Consider the following 20,763-nt stretch of genomic DNA (forward strand, 5'->3'; position numbering starts at 1 on the left):
ATGACAGGTGCTGGATTTTGGTTGGCCCGATCATCATGCTCCTGCTCTAGACAAAATTTGCAGTATCTGTAAAGCCATGGACACCTGGCTTAATGCAGACCTTCACAATGTGGTGGTACTGCACAACAAGGTAATCATATCACATCTGGCCTTGGGCACCCAATCTCCACCTCCTTCGCCTTGCATGACTGACCAGACTGACATGATGTCACTGTAAAAAATCAGTTGCTTCTGTAAAGTTGAATCAAATTGGCCTTTAAATTTACATTATATTTAACTGATTTAAAATAGTTGAATCTCGTGTAATTTAAGTGTCTTATCATCTCAGTCATGAGAGATTTGTTTTCTAGACACCTGCTTTCTAGTTAGGTGTAATGACCAGAGATTATATAAATAATTTGTATCTTAACCTGCATGTATGGCGCATGTGATTGGCTCAAAATATCCTGTGGTCCAAAGATCCAAGACAACATATTTTAAAAGTTGCAGTTTATGCCAGACAAGCAACCATCACTGAGACAATTGGAAATACTAGGTTGGAAAATAAATGGTGTCCGAATCAAAGGAATAGATCACCAAAATGAAAAATCTTGCTTCATCAACTCTCACCCTCGATCTGTATGCCTTTCTGTCTTCTGCAGAACACAAAAGAAGATATTTTGAGGTCAAAAAAAAGTGGGCCCAATTCACAGAATAAGGGGGAAAAAAATATGCATGCATTTCAAAACTAGCCAGCATTGAGAAATAGGACATGTTAAACAAATGACTGAACTGAAATCCCAAAATGACAGTAACTGCTTTGTTTTTACTTTGCATGTTCTTGTTGATAATTTGGTAATTTGGCAACATTTCTTGTAGGGAAATTGGGGGAGAACTGGTGTTGTGGTGGGTGCCTATATGCATTACAGTAATTTGTCTACCAGGTAGGATATGTCTATTTGAAACATTGTGATATATTTCGGGTACAGTAGAAAGGATAATGTATTTGTGTAGAGTGTTTATGTTTTGCATTAATATTTTCAGTGCTGACCAGGCATTGGACAGGTTTGCCATGAAGCGATTTTATGAAGATAAAGCCATGCCCATGGGTCAGCCTTCCCAGAGGAGGTCAGCAATGCACCACACATTTTGAGTCTGTAAAATATCCATGTAGACTTCAAATACTGATCCTGGAATCAGTGTTACTTGCAAAATCACACTTGTTTTATTTTGTATTTTGTGAGAAAGAGGTAACTTTACATTAGATATCTGTGGATCTGTGGAAAACTGGAATTGCAGTAAAAATATAAAAAAATATAAAATATATAAAAATATATATATATAAATATAAAAATATATGCCTGATAATTAGAGTTAAAACTTATGATGTTAAGTGTCAACCAGTATGAATAATGATTAATAATACATTCTCTAAAACACTTTCATTCTATAAAATCTTAGTGACAAGGGATTTGTTTACGCCAATTTCATATAATCATGGTATGCATATTTTCTTTTAATGGCTCCAAAATACAATTAAGCATTAAAATGATGGTAATCACAGGAAATGGCAAAAAAGAAATAAATAAAACATAAAAAATATAAAAAAATTGTCGTTGCATTTTCATGTTTTTCCCCTTTCATAATGCTGTATGTATGTATGTATAGATATGTGCATTACTTCGCTGGACTCCTTTCTGGCCACATAAAAATCAACAACAAGCCCCTGTTCCTTCACCATGTCACCATGCATGGCATCCCTAATTTTGAGTCTAAAGGAGGTGGGCTGCTACACATTCAATTTATCAGTTAAATTTTATGTTTATGTATATTATTCTATGTTGAGTACAAACAACTATAAAATCCTTGGTGTGCTGTACTATATCTAACCTGGACAGGTTGCCGACCCTTCCTCAAAATTTATCAAGCAATGCAGCCTGTGTACACATCTGGAATTTAGTAAGTAAATCGCTTCCTAGTGTGCATGCTGAATAATTTTAATACATAAAGTGTAATTGTGATCTCATTATCATAATCATAGACATTGTATGTAAAGTCTGGCTGTAGCAAGTCTGTGCGTAACTTTAACATACATTTTCATTATTTTCTGTGTGATCTGTAGTGCCGCATTCAACTTGCATTGAATGATGTTTACATCTACCCAGCATACTGTGAACCACTGTAAAATTACTTCCGCTTGTACATTTATTTGCCTGATAAATTTTTTTTTTATATTATTAAAAAGTTGTTAGGTTTAGGGTAGGTATGTGGTTAAGGTCTCAATAATAAAATTTTATAAATGTTACATTTAAATATATATGAATTCTTATAATACCAAGCTGTAAATCTGCATGCTGTTTATTGTATTAATATCCGGGTGAGAGAGTATTGTATAACATCTGTTGCCCTCTTGTTTGGGTATTAACTCATCTTAATCTTCACCTGTGTGTGTGTGTGTGTGTGTGTGTGTGTGTGTGTGTGTGTGTGTGTGTGTGTGTGTGTGCGCGCATGTGTGCGTGTGTGTGTGTGTTTGTCTACCCTCTTATAATTTTCTCATCTCACCCTTATGTCAAACACTTCTCCATCAATCTCTTTTTCATTCTGTTCTTTTATGCCATTATCCTGTGTAACACCAGACATTCTACTGCTGCTAGTGGAATAGTTAAATTTTCATGCTCTTGTTCAGTAGAGGATAATATTTTAATAAGCTAGTCGTCCATTTAGGCATAGTCTGTATAATTCCGCTTCAAGACAGCTTGAAGTATGCCTGTAATAATCCCATCCATCATTTCTCCTTTCCCCTCTCCCATTTTTTTTTACAGTAACGTTCAAGGCGACAGCCATACGAGCATCTGTATCACCATTGAGCCTGGCCTGCTATTAAAAGGAGATATACTGGTAGGAAGTACAATATTGACACAGTGCAATGGTAAAAATATTGAAACAGTACAATGGTACAAAGATATTGGCACTGAAATTATTATAGATGACCAAAAATTCATTAAATGTACTTTCCAAATTATCATCTTAGCCCATATTTTTGTTGTTCCGCCTTTTTCCATGTCCTCCACCCTGAAGCTGAAATGTTATCACAAGCGTTATCAAAACCCCAGTAGGGATGTGATCTTCAGAGTGCAGTTCCACACATGTGCAGTACACAATTTAGCTCTGGTCTTCACCAAAAATGACCTTGATGAGACATTTAAAGGTTAGTCTGTTCTCTTTTGCTGATTTATGTTCTTTTTTAATAATGGATGAGACAGCATGCAGACTAATCACAAATATGTAATTTAGCAGATGAAAGATTTCCTGAATATGGAAAGGTGGAGTTTATCTTTTCTTTTGGTCCAGAGAAAATCAAAGGTAAGCTTCTATTACCAAAACAGTAAATTATACATATCTTTTAATCATCTAGAAGAGATATGATCTTGATAGAAGAGTTATGCATGCTTCAATGCCTCAACTCTGAAGTTCATTTTTATCCCTCTAAGGGTTGGATCATCTACAGAACGGACCTAGTGTCTCTGTTGACTACAACACCCAGGATCCCCTGATCCGATGGGACTCTTATGAAAACTTCAGCAGGAGATGTGAAGATGTTAAAGATGGTAAGAAGGATTATTCTTGGTGTTTTCTTGCTGACATATTTGTCTGCTGAATCTTGATGATTCAAAGATTTTTGTTTTTGTTTTTGTCGTTACAACTGACTTTGGGGCAGGAAGAAGGTCAAAATATTTTTTGTAGCTTCAAGGTGAGAAAATGGTGTATCAGGCCTTTAAGACACTTTTCCTTTGGTTTAATTTGTTTAACCCATGTGGTCTGCCATAAAGATCCCTTCTCATGCCTCCTGCCAATCAGAGTTTAAAATAGCATCTGAAGAAATAGAAGGCGTCAGTGGCCCTGCTGGCAGCCCCAGGGAGGGGTGGAAACTGACACTCCTCTCTTCAGTGTCCCCTTCTGGGAGGAAGGGCTGGTGGGTAAGGCCAGGAGATGTGGGTACCCCAAATCAGTGGCAATGTGGAAGATTGGTGTGGTCTTGACATTAGCAGGACATTGAAAAGCCCTAAGGAGATTCACAGTTTCCAATGAAGTCCAATGAAAATTAATCAGTAATGGAGCTCGTAATAAAAAATAAATAAATAATGGCAGTGCACTATATAGATAATATTCAGATCTTTTGTAACTTGCTTGGGTCTGCAAAAGATGAAAATGTACGATAACCATCCAGCCACTCTGTCAGCAGTTTTGCCCAGGGATCTGGATACACTTTAGGGTATGTGTATGTGTATGTGAACACCCCTTTAATTAACTGCTTTGGTTACTGCAGTATTTTTTCTTTGGACAGTTCTTAATCCATACAGATGGAACTGTGTGCTTTCAGCTGTTGTGCATTTTCAAGGTTCATTTTCTATTTCACCATGACAATCCCTCAGAACAAGCACAAAACATGGTTGTAGTTCTTAATTCTGTGCCCAGTAATTTATTTGAATAAATTATAAAAATAAATAAATTATATATATTTTTTATTAATGAATATTACTCTGTTATCAGACCCTAAACAGAACATAAGATTGATGAGGTATGAACAGAAAAATTGAGACACAAAGCAGAGAAAGATCTTTTCAAATACAGACTCTGGTCATGGTCCAGCCTTAGAAAAGGGCTGACACAGACAAGCGTGGTTTTAAAAGAAAAGAAAGAATCTGTGAGACTGCTGAGGTTAAGGGACACTCTCTACTTCATGGTTTAAATCTCAAACCTCTTACTACACATTTCCATTTGTGTGTTTCCAATTAAAGTATGCGTGTTGTCTGTGTGTACGTGTATGTATTTCTATGACAGAGACAGAGGTGTGCTCTGGGACAGTATAGCCACCAGGGGTTGTTTACAGCTCAGGCTCCCATATTTGGCTGCTGCACAGCTTCATGGCATTTTTGGAATGACAGAGAGGGAAGTGTGTGTAACAGAGAGAGAGAGGTGACTCTGCCACTTGGTCAGAGTGACTCACAAAAGAGAACAACTCTGATTAATGAACTAGACACAATGATCTCACGTCAAAGATATAGAGACTGGCAAAGTCTCTGGTGAGTAGTGCTTTATACACTTGCTGGAACTGAATTTGATTTTCCATTGGGCTTTACAATTGGTAAGTGTTACAGTGCTTCATTAAAAGTATTCTACTCATTCTTAATGCATGTACTGTATCTGTGTGTGTTCAATCACAAGGTGTGATTTTTATGTTCTATTGCTGTGGATTTTTTGGTGGATTTTGAGAGATAGCTTTGTCAGATTTTTCGGCAAAGGGTCAGTATTTGTAGATCTAGAAGTGACCTCTGATCTAAACAGTTCTGGATAAAATTATCATGAATCATTTCTGAATCTCATATGAAAATGTTTTACAAGTTGGAAATGTATTTACTTTTTTAGATCTGTTCTTGAATCTGAGACTAAATTCTCTATCATCTAAAACAGCTTCTACATGTGTTCCATTTGTGATCAGTTACTCTAGATTAAATATTCAATGATATTCCTAATAACTTTTATTAAAATATTAAAACAAGACAATGATTTGCAATAATTTACTTTTTTACTGTACAGCACAGTCCTTTTTTTTAGTGGAAGATATATTATATGTTCTTTGTGATTCTAAAACTACTTTATCTAGTGTGGTTACAGAAAGCATATAAGCCTTTGTATAATGGGTCTTGTCATACCTGTAGGTACATTAGTACTGTGTCAATATATTTTGTGATACTTTTTTAAGGATATTTACATTTGTTATATTTTTTATTTTTATTTATTTTTATATAATCTGCACTTTTTTAGGGATTTGTTTTTTCTATATGCCTCTTCTATTACTTTTAAATCTATGCAAGTATGTTTTTACAGTGCATTATCACAGCCATTTTAACTTTTATGATGTCAAAAATCTTTGACTTTTGACTTTTGAAGCATTTAAAGCAAAGAAATTATGTGATGTAAATAAACATAAACAAAGAAAAATATCAATAATAAATATTTAAAGGTATCACATGATTTCCTTTTTCTTTTGAGTGTTACAAGCTCTAGTGTATAGAGAAGATCTGTAAAGTTGCAAAGACTAAAGTCTCAAAACGCCCGCCTCTGCTCACTCAAGGCCACTGATGCTGTTTCATTGAGAAAGTGAAACTGCCTTGTTTGGCCTTTTAAAATTAAAAATAGGACACGACTAGAAATCATGTTTATATTTCATCAGGTTTTATGTTTAAATCTCGTCGCTCTGGCCGGACAGGGCATCACAATATGTTAAGGATCGTAACATTTCTGTCACACGCTTGAGGTATTCAGCTAATCACAATGCACTGGATAGCTGACCAATCAGAGCACACCTCGCTTTTCAGACCGATGAGCCTTGTAAAAATCTATGCGTTTCAGAAGGCAGGGCATAGAGGAGATACAATAATGTACAGTATGTGGAAAATAATATTTTTTTAACCTTAAACCACATAAACACATTTCATTACACCAAATACACAACATAATGTTATTTTTAGCAGCATCATATGACCCCTTTAAGAATTTATTATAAATCATTATTTCTCTGCCACTTAACCAATGTAAGTAAATGTCCTTTGTAAAATGCTTTTTGCTTCCACTGAAGGGGTTCTTTAATCATGGGGTGCAGAGGGGTGCTGGACCCAGCAGAAAATATGACTGGCCCCTTTAGAGTCCCAATCAATAAAATTATTGCTAATAGTAAGCAAAATCTGATATTCTCTGGCTAAACACTACAAAATTGGAACACAATAAACATAGTTTCACTGCCAACGGCAATTTGATCTGAATTTATTTAATCTTAAATCCTATCATAACCAGATTTCATTTAAACATCTTTGCAACAAGTAATTGCAAAGAATTTGAGTAGTGCCCTATATTCGTGTGTGTTTGTGTGTGTGTGATGATAGGATGTTATGCTGAATATAAATGAGCTGTGCAGTCTTACTGAGCAGCAGCTAGATCGCTATGTGACTTCATGTTGAATATAAACAGTCCATCCCCACCTCAACTGTTTTAACTCTTACAGTTACTTGTCTTTTAGACTTTCTGATGTACAGTAGTTGCCATTTCTTTCAGCTTACCATTGGCCTATTTCATTTCTGTAATTTGTCATAATATACTCACCCCCATGTCTGTCTGTCTGTCTGTCTGTCAGTTAGCCATTCTATATTTCTGCCTAGCTGTCTACATGTCTGCTTCCCACCTCGTAATCTTTTTTCATCCTCTCCCTGCTGCCATAATGTCTGTCTCCTCTCATTCCATGATTTTTTTTTCCTCTTTGTCCTTCGGTTATTTATTAGTATGTCCTTATCTTTCACTCTCTATTTATAAAGTTGGCAAGCACAACATGATTATGGTATGTTCAACTGCAAAGGCCCTCTGCCTCTTCTCTCTTGACCAACACTTTGGCATTATTTACCCATGATATCATGCTCTTGGTCCTAACCTTATGCCATGGTTGTTGCTAGACAGACATAGTAGAACTTGGCAATCATCATGGCAGGCAGGTTTGTGCATATTTTCTGAACACCAAACAACAATCATTCATTAGTTACACAATACTACTTAGGTTTAGGTTACATATTTCAGCGTGTCTATTTCCAGTTTATTGCACATGCTTCTTTACCAAGGCAATGTGCCAATTACCAGGGATGGGAGATGAGAATACACAACACATTGATGTTTGGGAAATTGTGGAATCTTATAAATGTTATAGTTGCTGGCTCATTTGCTTTGGTCAAAACTGCACTTTTGGTTCAAGCCTATTAGCGCATTAGACCTTCACAATCAATGATTTCTAATTAATATAATCAAATTATTAAAGTAAAATAATAAATAAATTACATTGGAATTAAATATACAATTAATTATTGTAATGTAGTTGAAGAAAGAAGAAGTAGTCGGTCCAATTGCAGCCAGTTTTATTAAAGAAAAGAAGCATACTAAAACATGTATTGCATCCATTTTTCAATAAACCCATAATGGTTACACTTTATTTTACAATACATGACTTACATTCTACTTACAGTGTACTTTCCTAAGTACTGGTAGTATAAGGTATAAGGGTTGGTACCTAGTTAAGTGCTAATTTTAAGTTTACTGCAGTTTCAGCAAAATATGTAATCTTGCTACTGCCAGTAGTGTACATACACAGACACACCGCTGGGTACATGTAAGACATTCTGCTGCTGCACAAATACCGTACATGAAATTATCCATAACAGATCTACAGTGGTGGAGCTACGGGAGGTTGAGGATTTTGTGCTGCAAGACTTAGTTAAACTTTTAAAATGTTGAGCTGCATTGCTGCAGACTGAACAGAGATCAATTTGCTTGTGAATAATGTGATAGCAGCAGATTGTGTAGAGTGCTTATTAGCCTGCACAATCTAGAGTTTCATGACAGAAATACACATTCATTGTTATGCCATGAGGATGAGCTCCCCATGACTCTTGTCTCTCTCAAAGATTTTTCTCTCAAAATAAACATCTTTTGAAGATATTTCGTAAGAAACACATTTCTGTTGCATTTAAACACTATGGTTTGTGAAAAGTTCTATACAAATTAAAATGGCTCAGAAAAAGAAAGAAATGTAACATGGCTAAAATAGAACACGACCCACATGCAAAAAGAAAAAGGGGAGCTAAATGTTATTTGTGGTTTTCAGCAGAACATAGTTTTAGGTTCAGTTGGTGGGTTCAGTCAATGGAAAATTGACATGACTTGATAAATTGTATATATATTATGCATTTAGCAGACTTTTATCCAAATTGACTTACAGTACATTCAGCCTAACAGTTTTTACACAATATGTATAAGCTATGGTACAACTTCAGATAAGGTACTGAACAGAGGATTTTTTTGTATGTACCATTTTAAGAATACTGCAGAAAAAAACATGTATTGGTTCAATGACATTTCATAAAGGTGAGCAAATGATAGTATACATTTACAGTAATTTTTTGAGTGTCTAATGAAGAAATCTGACAAAGGGATTCTATAATGTTAATGAGACCATTTTTATAACCTATTTTACAGATGTTGCTCATTCTCAAGGTCCAGTGGACGGCAGCCTTTACGTCCAGGTTCAGAAGAAAGAAGCTCTTGAGGGAATTGTTTCAGCCAATGGTGCTTATTCATCTGACCGTGCTCCTCCTGTAGTTGAACACGCACTTCCTCTTCCAGTTGCCAATCATCCTCTACCAGCTGCAGACCATGCTCTTTCTGTCAGCAGTGACTCAGGAAACTCTACTGCTTCTGTTAAGACAGACCGCACAGATGATGCTCAACAGTCTTTGTCATCCTCAGGGCCTGTGAGCCAAGCTCCCCCTGAGACTGCAGTTAGCCCTTGTGAAAATCGAGAGTTGGAACAGCTTCTGAGTGGGTCAGAGGGACCACCACTTCTCCCTCATCAGAATTTCCTCTCTTTTGCCAACACAAGCACAGGGGTTGGTGTACGGCACCTTGTGCCTGCCCAGGTCCACGTTAACGGACAAGCTGGTGCTGAGCGTGAAACTGACATCATTGACGACGAGCTCCCAGAAAGTCAGATAGGAGATAACAGTGCAGGCAGTCTTGGCACACTCTCCTCCTTTGAGGGTCAAGATACACCAGCTGACAGCAAACAAGTCACTGAGTCCACTGTAGTTGAAATAGTTGAGAGACAGCGTGGGAAATTCCTTAAAAAGGATATGCCTGTGCACCAACTCCGAGGGTCATCATCAGCACATGGACTGATAGAGTACAGTGGGCAGAATGAAGGAATGTATCGCTCGCAGTCATATGGTGGTCTAATGCTGGATGGAGGACCTCAGTACTTGCCACAAGCTCCTGAACGTAACATCAGCAGCCGAGAGGCAGTGCAGCGAGGGCTCAGTGCTTGGCATCAATATGGTCTTGTTGATGATCCCTTCTTTGGCTCGAATGGTGCCCTGCCACGCTTCCCAACTCATGTAGATGGTCCACAGCAAGATGTAGAACAGTCTATAGATGCCCTAAACATGCTCATGCTTGACTTGGAGCCTTCACATACACCATTTCCCAAATCTCAGAGTGCTCCCCCAGGAGAGAACATCTCAGCTTTCCATCCACCATTTGCTCAGACACTAGCTAGACCGTCTTACCAGGCTGACCAGGCCATCTATAGTGTCACTGGTGGGCCACCTCTCTCATCCTCTGCCAGTTTTGGCCAGTCCTCACAAAGATCATCACCTGCTTACCCCATGACTCCACTTTCTGAGCACCATCAGAGGGGCTACCAGTCCCCTCAGCCCCTTTCACCTATGTATCAGCAAGATCCCTATAGCATCCGTGGAGGTTCAGTTACAACACCATCACCAACTTTACCCCTCCCATCTCCAATCAAGCCCCAGTATGTCTACCCAGGAAGCAACGAGGTGTCTTACTCTCCAGACCTTCAGGGCGCTTTCCCAGGCCCTCAGAAAAGCTACAGCACATCATCATCCCCACTGCCCCCTGTTACCATTGCAAAAGAACCTGAGCCAAAGTCTGAGGATGAGATGCTGAACCTTGAGGGACTTGTGGCCCACCGTGTGGCAGGTGAGAATGAAGGAACAAGTACATGGTTTTTGCTGCTTGTGTAAGATGACTGAAACTTGAAAAAAGTGTCCACTATAGTCTATAAATAATCTATAGTTTATGTGTTGCGTTTTTGTTTTTGCTTCTGTATTTTATAGTAAACTATAAAAATTTACAAAGTTTGCTGAAGCTGGCATGCATTTATTATGGTTTATTATTTAAGTATGAAGTGACAAATTGATGGATAATCAGGATATGACTCTACACAGCCTCATTTTGACATCATTAGAGCATGTAGTTTACTTTAGCCTGCTCCTGGTTTAATTTAACAGTCTCATACAGAGTGTGGTGGCATCTAATGTTAAGCCATATTTGACAAAGAAAGACAATACACCCAGCCCTTGTAAGTAAATGGAGCCATAGTAATGTCAACAAGTTCGCTCATCTCTTGATTTAGTCCTGTAGGAGATAGACCAAACATAAACATTGGAAAAAATTCCCTGCAAGTATGTCCCACTGCATGGATAAACAATGAAGGCATGTTCTAATAATGAACTATAAAGCTGACCTACACACTAAAGACTGATGAAAGAAGATTATAGATGTGTCCTAATTTCTCATGTAGATATAGAGTATTCTTGGCAGATACTCACACTTTTTATGTCAACACTGTCCTCTGTGTAGGAGTGAATAGCTGCATAGATGAAAATCACCAGTGGCCAGAATAGACCTTACAGCTCTGTGCTTCAGCTACCATGCATTATCTGGCTTTAACAGCAGACTATTGATATTACAGGAAAATACATAGGAGCACCACCCTATGGCAGTGAATGGAATTGCTTTAACAGGATTTCTGTTAAACATATTCTACTGAGAATGTTGTGTTTCTAGTGCTTCTTAGTACCCCAAGTAGACCACTGTATAATTTTTGTTACTTGATTTTTTTACCCACATACAATATAGAAAGTCACATGCAATTACACAAAACAGTACAAAGTACAGTACAAGTAGAAAACAGTACAGTTTGTAATGTAGCACTGTATTTTAAAGAATTAAATTGAAACCCAGAAATTAAGATTCAGATTCACCCTTTCTTCATTCTTCTTGTTTTTCCCCCTTCTGTCTGTCTCTGCTGTGATATGTGGATCATCCCTCACACCACTGATTTCCAACATGCACCTTCATACTCCTCCTCTTCTTCTGCTTCAACCCACTCCATTATTCCTCCACCCAGAGTACAACGCCCGCATCCGGGGCATCTCCAATAGCATGCCCTTCCGGTCTGAACATCATCGTTCCTATTCCTTCTCTGGTTTGTCCCCTCTCATGATCCTCCATTTCTCCCTCTGTCCTCCACTCCCTTCTGTTCTCTTTCTACATCTGTCGTCTTACATTCTGCCTGTTTCTTTTTTGTTTGTTTGTTTGTTTATTTTCTAGAATTATTAAAAGGTCAATAGCTAAATGTATGCAGGAAAATATAATAAAGCTTTAAAACATTTTGTCATAATTATTATTAGGAGTCAGAGTCAAGATTATCACATTTTGGGGTATAACTTCTAACCATCACAGATTATAGCTTCTAACCATGTCACAAATTATTTATTTTTTATAGCACTGTAATCCTTAAGTCAAACTGAACACAAATTTCATATAATTTCATGACCGTCTAGAAGTCTTCCACCATATTGTATTTTGGCAAAACTTTTGATACTTATTTTTCTGAGCCTTTTGCACTGAACTGAATTAAAATGGTGTAAGAAGATTCTCTGCAGTCTCAATATCAATAGTAATCAAATATATATTGCTTTTAAATACATGACTATAACTTTTAAATGCAATCAGCTATTATCATAAATGTACACATACTCTATGTCAGGATTGAATCTGGGGAGGTTTCAGTAAAAAAAAAAATAGCCACTAGAGGCCAATGAATGATGAAGGGCATGATCTATTTTAATAAAACCGCTACAATTCTTGGAATAGTCCTTAATCTAATAGTGCTAATGGAACTGATATTTGAAGAGTTAAAACTGCCAAAAAGTTAAAGTACTTAACCCTTCTGACACATGATCTGCATTTGCTTGAAGAACACTTTTCCATGTTCTTTAGGATCACATTCACGTACAGTAACCCCAGATGAAGCCATGCCAACTATGCGCCGACGAACCACAAGTGAAAGCCAGTACCTCAGCAGCCAAAATGACAGTGCAGCCCACAGAGTGTGCTCTCCATTGAAACCTGTATCTCCAGACTTTGCCAACACAATTGCAATGAACCCAGGTGGACAACCTAAGGAGGTATAAAATAATGGATGAATTCTGGATATATACTGTATGCTTCCCTTTATCATTTCATTTGACATTGTAATATTAAAAAAAAGGTCATTGTATATTGTTATTAAGTGTTTTTACTTCTCTTAGTTGTACATTATACTTTAATATTTTGTCATCCTATATGTTTCCCTTACAGAAAACAGTGCATAGCTACAGAGAGGCCTTTGAGGAGATGGAATCAGCTCCTTTTAGTCCTACCCACAGTAGTGGTGGTGAAACACATTTCCTGACCTCTACCTTTCCTATATTGTCCACAACCTTAGTACAGACTAAGCTAGTGATTTAAGATAAATCTCCAAAAAGCATATACTGTATCCCTTATGACTTATATTGACTTATAATTTCAATTTTTAACATATTTGTAGTTCACTTCTATGCATGACTGGTGTTTTTCTTGTGGCTTCTGAGCACATAAAACTAACGATGAAAGTATTTTTGTTTAATTAGGCCGTTCTGGTCAGTTCGCTCTTCCAGTCACAGAAAGGAAGGCACAGAATCCTACAGAAGCTCTAGTACAACAAAGTAGTTCAGGTGAGTACCTGTAAAACCAGTGTGGTGCACTGTCCACTTGTGTATATTTTCCAGTTTTGTCATAATTTAATAAATAGACTGCATGTTTTTTTTTTACATGGCCAATAGTGTTCAGAAATTCCCCCCTACCCCACCCCTTTCATCCATCTACAGTGCTAATTTCTGTCGCTGTACTCCTGCTGTGCATTCCCAACAAATTCACACTGTTATTATCCTCTTCCCAATTTTAAAAAACTGTCATTGCTCCTCTTTCTCTTTTTATGCCTTCTGCTGTCAGATTCTGATTCTAGTGATGATATGGAAGGTAAGAGTGTTTTTCAAATGACAGTGGAAACCCTTACACTGACATGCTTATTATCTCGAAGAATGCTACACTTTCCTTCTTGCACACATTCACTGCTGTTAACTCCTGCAAACCCTCTTGTTTATGTGGGTTTTATTGAATTTGAATTTAACCACTTCAGCTGTTATTTTTTTTTAATTAGGCATATGCAACATTGGACCCACCGGTGGGTCCCCAGAGTTGATGTGTTTAAGTATTATAGAGTCAACAATATTTGCCAAACGTCTCTGCTCTGTGACTCTAGAAGTTTATTCCTATTTTAAATTCAATTATAAATCATGGTGGCTAAGCCTGCTTTTGAAGATCTACAGTACTGCAGAGCTTATGGTGCATTAAAGTCATGTCGGATAGATCGTATTTACAACTTGAACATATGTACATGAATGCCACCAAAAAGTGGAAAATTCAGAAGTTTATTTAAGCCAAGAGTTTCTGAGTTGGGGGGTTTCATAAGCATCTGTAATGACAGTAAATTTGTTGAAATCAATGAAAAATTGGGGTTAAACTCTGCAGGACGTTAGTTCTCCAGGAGCAGGGTTAGAGATAGCCCTTATGTAGAACAGTTTCAGGACAGCACTAGCAAGTTTTGAAAAAAAATAAATAAAAAACCTAATCCTAATATTCACCTCCTTTTGACACTGGTGTTCTTGGCCTTAAGTCATGATCCTGCTGATTTATATATTTAGTATTTTTGTGGAATAAAATATCCATCTTTCTGATGTTAACCATATTGCCTGACCTCCGTTTAAAATTTTGCTGAAAACATACAGTTTTGAACTCATCCTAGATCTTTCATCACATCATCCCCAAATTTGTGTCATATCATGTAATAGCAGTGGTGGTCAAAAGGCTTTCACAGGTTATATTTTTTTTATTTTATTTTTTTTATTTTGTGTGTGTGTGTGTGTGTGTTGTGTGTATTTTTGTTTATTTATTTATTTATTATTTATTGTAGAGCAACATGGTTTTGTGGCAACAGGAGTCAGAGGAGGGGGATTGATTTCTCCTTTGCAACATCAATCTTCTCCTGCTTTTGAAAGAACAGTTCCTCCTGCCCACTCTTTCAACCCACCTCAACCTGTCAACAATGCTATTTCTGATAGGTAACAGTTGTCTGACCACTGGCCCTCTTTTTCAAATTCAAAATATATGTATGTGTCCTCATCTGTTTGGGTGAAACGTATCTGGTTAATTTAATATACTCATGCTTTCTAAATTTTTATGTTGTTCTTTCTAACAGTTTTGGAAGGCAGCCTGCCTTTGCATCATTTCCATTTGAGCCCGTCCGGGCTCCTCTTTTCCCAGACACCTTTACTTACCTTAACCCTGATGAAGCTACTGTTAACATTGTGGGTGTTCATCATGTTCCAGGAAGCCCAAACACACTCCACCGTACAGTTGCCACCAATACACCTCCAAGTCCTGCCCTTCAACGCAGGCTTGGTGGTCCAAGTAGCCCTGCTTTGGGACGACGTCTACCAACAGCCAATGTCGGCAGTGAACCAACCACTCCCAACAGCCCTCTTTTGGGTCGCAGCGGCAAGTTCATCCCGCCAAGCCCTGTGCTAGACCGCCATTACTCGCCTGCTCCAGTTGCTTCTAGCCCAGATCACAAAGCCCCACCTAGGGTTCAGACCACCCCATATGAGAGACATGGAGCAGAGTCCAGGCAAAGCACCACTACTTTGGTTCAGCCTGGACCTGCTACCCATTCATTTCCCCTAGAGCAATCCTGTAGCCTCTCATTGTTCCTACCCCTGGATGTAACAGCAGGATCCATTGCAGAGAATTCTAAAAGTGTTCCAACAGACAGCATAGAAAGTAGGAAAACATCCACTCCTACACAAGGACCTGCAATTGCCTCAATATATGGTAATATAAGAACTGCAGATAGAAATCTTGAAAAAAAAAGACTAAATGAAAATATGTGTGTATTTGATCAATAACTTAAGCAAACCATTTGTTCTTTTTCAGCAGATGGACCTCCAGATATAAGAATCAATATCAAATTTGTTCAAGATACATCCAAATTTTGGTACAAACCAGAAATCTCCAGGGAACAAGGTATTATATTTGATGCAAGTTTTCTCTGAATCTGTGTAAAGTGGAGCCAAACCCGTCTATCATAGGGCAGGCAAAACACTATTTTGAACATTAATGTTGTTGCAGTGTTTTGCCTTGATAGGGATGTATCGATGACTAGAAATTAATTTACTCTTTTATATGTTTCAGCCATTTGTATTCTTAAAGATCGTGAACCAGGAGCATTTGTCATTCGAGACAGTAACTCTTTCAGAGGAGCATATGGTTTAGCCATGAAAGTAGCCTCTCCCCCTCCTACAATGCAGCAGAACAAGAAAGGTAATATAACTACATGCATTGTGCTTATCATCACTGAACAGAACTTCATCCTCATTTATCTTTTATTCTTACTTTGAAGTTGGTGACATCACAAATGAGTTGGTACGACACTTCTTGATTGAAACCAGTGCCAAGGGCGTGAGACTTAAGGGTTGCCCAAACGAGCCCTACTTTGGTAAAAAAATAAATAATAATAATAATAATAATAATAATAATAATAATGATAATAATTTCCAGTGGTGATTCTTTTATGATTTTCTGTCTACTGTGTATTGTAATAACTTAAATTTGTATCCTTTGAAAAGTAGTCTGCAGTCTTCCAATATATTAGCTTGTGTGTGTGTGTGTGTGTGTGTGTGTGTGTGCTATAATTTGTCCTTTGTTCATGTATGTGTTTAAGGGTGTCTGTCGGCTCTCGTATATCAACACGCAATCACACCTCTGGCTCTTCCATGCAAGCTTATGATCCCTACAAGAGGTGAGAATGCTATTATCACACAATCCCTGTAGCCCGTGTAAATGCCATTTTTTTTTGTATTGCCCTAATCACTGACTGACCTGTACTAGTCTTAATGTGTGACCTTTTTATGAACAGATCCAAATGAAGAGGCCATGGAGCTAGCCACGCCAACAAGTTCAACCATGGATTTGTTAAAACAGGGAGCAGGTGAGTGCTTCTTTCACTTCCCCTCATTGCTCTATGTAAATCTCATTTGTCTCATAATTTCTTGTCAACTTTCTTCTACTTCAGGACCTCCTAAACCTACTGAAGATTTTTATGGTAAATATGGCACAATATTCTGTAATATCTTCAGCATTTGTGTCACTATTTGCATGCTAATTTAATAGTTACTACTGGCTATGAAAATCAACTACTCACCATGTGCATCTGAAACCAGTCCTTAAAATAAGGTGATAGCAGCTGACTTGCCTCAAATAATAGCTATGACGTCCTTTTTTTCATGTCATTCTTTGTATGTGGGACTGTTTTGGTGTTGTTTGAGATGCAAACTATATTTCACGCTTATTTTATCTCTTTCTCCCAGCATGTAATGTTTTGTACATAAACTCTGTGGAAATGGAATCACTTACTGGTCCTCAGGCTGTGGCCAAAGCCATTACTGAAACACTTGCTGCCAGATCTCCTCCTACAGCAACCAGTGTCCACTTCAAAGTGTCCACACACGGCATCACACTCACTGACAATCAGAGGAAGTGAGTGGATTTATTATTATTCATTTTTAATGAAATAGTTACATAGACAACTTACCCAATGATTTACTCATCCTCAAACCATCCTAGGTATATATATATATATATATATATATATATATATATATATTTCTTTTAGCTAAATTAAATCGGGTTTATATATTTAAAAAAAAATCCTGGCTCTTCCCAGCTTTATAATGGCATTGAACTGGCTATAAGATTTTGAAGCCCGAAAAACTGTATCCATACATCATAAAAAGTGTAATCTCTACAGTAGCTTCCTCTAACTGTCCTATGCACGTTCACAATGAGAGTGGCGTTCTGTCAAGAGAGAAAGAACCAGGACATCTCCAATTGTATACGTCTAAAAGAAGAAAGTCATATACACCTTTGGCTTCAGGGTGTGTAAATCATGGTTTGGGTGAAAAAAAAAATTAATAATAATTTTTGGGTGAACTACCCCTATAGGTGCTGTCTTTAGTCAAGCTTGTGTGATTTTGGAATAACCAAACTTAATTTTCCTTGTAGGATTTTTTTCCGTCGTCATTACCCAATCAACATGATCACTTACTGCAATTTGGACCCACAAGACAGAAAGTAAGTATTTTGTTTAGGTATTTTAGTTTGCTCATCTGCATGGTCCATACACTACATTTCATCATTTCAGAAATATAGTTTTACATTAAAGTTCCCCTATTATGGGTATTAATTAAATGTTCATATTTTGGTTTTACAGACTGACATGCATGCAAGAGAGTCAAATAACACTTTCATTGTCTTATAATATGCAATTATTTTTACCTTATTTGATCAACGAATCCCAAACGATTAGCTCAATGATCACTTTTAAGTAAAAGGCTATTGGTCCAATTGGTCTCATTTCCTTTTCATCTTGCCTGTAATACCTGATAAAGCAACAGTGTTACCAGGGAAACCGCTATTTTACCTCTCCAAAAGAATGAATTCGCATTTTCATTGCAAAAAGACCAAGAAGTGGGTGGGCAATATGATGACTATAAGTTGATGTCTACATGAAACAGCTTGGGTTTCAATGATTCAGAGTCGACCTTTTCTTTTGAGAGACCGTAACTTACTATACACGGTGCACTTTAAGATTTAAAACTTTGTAGGATTGTTTCATTCACTTAGAGCTGTTACACACTGCATGAAAGGTAATTTCCCAAAAATCCATAATAGGGGCACTGTAAATTCAGTAAGAGTTTGTATCCCATTGTTTTCACAGGTGGAATAAAGCAGAAGGTGGTGTAGCAATGTGAGTATACCACATTAAATCAATGTCAATAATTTTGTTAAATATTCAACAAAAAATGACTAACATGACTTTACTCTGGTTTATAAAACAGACTATTTGGGTTTGTGGCTCGAAAACAAGGAAGCACGACTGACAATGTGACTCATCTGTTTGCTGAGCTGGAACCAGATCAGTCTTCTTCAACCATTGTCCATTTTGTCTCCAAAGTCATGCTGAACACCCAGAAACCTTGAGTGATCATCTAGCAACCATCTTGGTTTCTCCATGAATCTGAATTTTTTTCACCAAAGAGGATTTGGTTATACTTAACTCATTTTCCCAGAGTGGATTATTCTTTTTACATACATTATTACTTTATTTTTGTTGAATAACTCTGGTGGTTGGGCTCTTACTCTTTCTTCTTTGTGAAGATCGTGCTGTAAAAAAAAGCAGATTAAGAATATGTCAGGGTTAAAGTACTGTAGTAAGTGTAAATGACAGGGATACAGTTTGTCTCTTTGGCCTTCTTTATCAGGAGGCTGGACTTTACAAAAAAGAAAATACAAATAAAAAATATAAATAATATTTAGAGAAAATGCCAGTATTGTGATTGAACAACCAAAGGTAGAGTTCAGAAAAAATAAGGTCTGACGATCATTTTATTTTTATTTTGTAAAAAAGATAAAAAGATAAGATTGGACAAGTCAAAAACTCAAAAATTTTCTTTCTCTGTCCTCCTGTGAAAAGTATGAAGAAGCCATTTTGCATGTTTGCTTGCAAGAATCACAAGAGTAAGTCATTTTCTCTGAATTCAGAGGACATTAGTTTGCTCTGCTGTTACTCAGAAAAGCATTTTGCAGAACTTAGCTTTTCGCTTTAAATAACAGACCAAATCTCATTAAAAAAAAGTGGTCCAAAAATGGCAGAAAATCACCTTGCCAAACTGATAACCACATAAAGACTTGCTACACTTGCCTGCGGACATGGAAATAGCAACTACACTGCAGTCACTGGAAACTTTATGCTGAGATTCTATATCCATATGGAAAGAAAAGAACACTGGCTCTACCCACAAATGTCCTGGCTGTGGTACTAGATGTTTAGCTTTTTCTGAACTGTGCTCAACATCCCATTCACAGCTTTGCCCCAGTCAGTGACAATTATAAGACAACATTTTGTTGCATACTGTTTGAGTGCATGGGTAGATCCATTTTGTACTTGTCTTTAAGATATATTATGACAAACTATGACATTTAATGAATATTTATTTTTGTTGCAGTATTACTCATGGTTAACTAATATTAAAATATAGTGTCTATAGTCTACAGAAGAAGAAAAAACTTGACTTAAAAGTTAAAAGAAATTATTTTAGCTAAAATATCAAAATCAGGTTTTGAGAAGCTCTTGATGTAAAATGTATGTTACAGTTTTTGTCTTTATTTGAATGTGTGTTCACTGTGTCACTGTGTTAGGTGATTTAGAATGAAAAGGCATGTTTGTGAAAGAAACTGAAAAAAAAAATATTTTAGATTTAAAAAAAAGCACCAATTAATATGTGTATAGAAATTTGCCATGAGTGCTGCCATTATGTGTGTGATTAAAATAGCTCCTGGATTGATGTGGATTATGTTATTGGTCAAAGAGAGGTCATTTATTTGCTGTTTTATGTGGAAATGTAAAAGAGGCAATGTAACAATATGTTTGCCAAATGTATATAGAATTTTGTGTAATGCGCGTTCCATTCTGTCATTGACTACTGTAGGTTGTTATAGTAGGTACATTCTCTGTTCACCATTATGAAGTGCTTTATAATCATAGATGGGCAAAAGAGATGGAATATTTAAAAGTAATAATAATCTAAAGTAACTGACAGGATGAAAAGTGTTTTATTATAGATTTCTCTATAACAAGAGGCAATGGTGGTACACATAAACTCTGAGTTAAGTAAGCCATTAGTAGGAAGTCAAAGCAATTCACCTAAAATGTGTTAGCAGTGCAATATTTACTGTCAGGTTTTACTGTTTTTCAAATGTAAGTTAGTAAGGAGAGCGATCATGGATGAAATGAGAGAAACTGTGGGGTTTACAGTCAATTTTGTCTATTTTCAAATGGTCAAAAAGGAGCAATTTGACAGACCATGTGCAGTTGAAAATAAAAAAGTAAAAAAAAAAATCATA

The 20,763-nt window shown here is 36.9% G+C and overlaps 1 protein-coding gene across 5 annotated transcripts in view; it reads left to right on the forward strand.

Moving 5' to 3' along the window:
• Positions 1–20,215, forward strand: part of tns1a (tensin 1a) — a 78,476-nt gene extending 58,261 nt beyond the window's left edge. For 2 of the 5 annotated variants that reach the window (XM_052559807.1, XM_052559811.1), the window contains exons 8-34: positions 8–130; positions 859–923; positions 1,024–1,107; positions 1,648–1,760; positions 1,878–1,938; positions 2,802–2,877; positions 3,058–3,187; positions 3,274–3,342; positions 3,471–3,587; positions 9,055–10,575; positions 11,789–11,866; positions 12,664–12,851; positions 13,024–13,099; positions 13,335–13,418; positions 13,696–13,722; positions 14,717–14,864; positions 15,002–15,633; positions 15,736–15,825; positions 15,994–16,122; positions 16,202–16,297; positions 16,523–16,600; positions 16,718–16,789; positions 16,874–16,903; positions 17,169–17,337; positions 17,863–17,931; positions 18,578–18,607; positions 18,699–20,215. In XM_052559807.1, coding sequence (XP_052415767.1) covers positions 8–130; positions 859–923; positions 1,024–1,107; positions 1,648–1,760; positions 1,878–1,938; positions 2,802–2,877; positions 3,058–3,187; positions 3,274–3,342; positions 3,471–3,587; positions 9,055–10,575; positions 11,789–11,866; positions 12,664–12,851; positions 13,024–13,099; positions 13,335–13,418; positions 13,696–13,722; positions 14,717–14,864; positions 15,002–15,633; positions 15,736–15,825; positions 15,994–16,122; positions 16,202–16,297; positions 16,523–16,600; positions 16,718–16,789; positions 16,874–16,903; positions 17,169–17,337; positions 17,863–17,931; positions 18,578–18,607; positions 18,699–18,840 — 4,497 coding nt within the window. In that variant the 3' untranslated portion in view covers positions 18,841–20,215. The remainder of the gene's footprint in view (positions 1–7; positions 131–858; positions 924–1,023; positions 1,108–1,647; positions 1,761–1,877; positions 1,939–2,801; positions 2,878–3,057; positions 3,188–3,273; positions 3,343–3,470; positions 3,588–9,054; positions 10,576–11,788; positions 11,867–12,663; positions 12,852–13,023; positions 13,100–13,334; positions 13,419–13,695; positions 13,723–14,716; positions 14,865–15,001; positions 15,634–15,735; positions 15,826–15,993; positions 16,123–16,201; positions 16,298–16,522; positions 16,601–16,717; positions 16,790–16,873; positions 16,904–17,168; positions 17,338–17,862; positions 17,932–18,577; positions 18,608–18,698) is intronic. The other 3 variants (XM_052559808.1, XM_052559809.1, XM_052559810.1) reach the window with 3 other exon arrangements.
• The last annotated feature ends 548 nt before the right edge of the window (positions 20,216–20,763 follow it).

The sequence above is a fragment of the Carassius gibelio genome, chromosome B6 (assembly GCF_023724105.1).
Source record: "Carassius gibelio isolate Cgi1373 ecotype wild population from Czech Republic chromosome B6, carGib1.2-hapl.c, whole genome shotgun sequence".
Taxonomy (NCBI): domain Eukaryota; kingdom Metazoa; phylum Chordata; class Actinopteri; order Cypriniformes; family Cyprinidae; genus Carassius; species Carassius gibelio.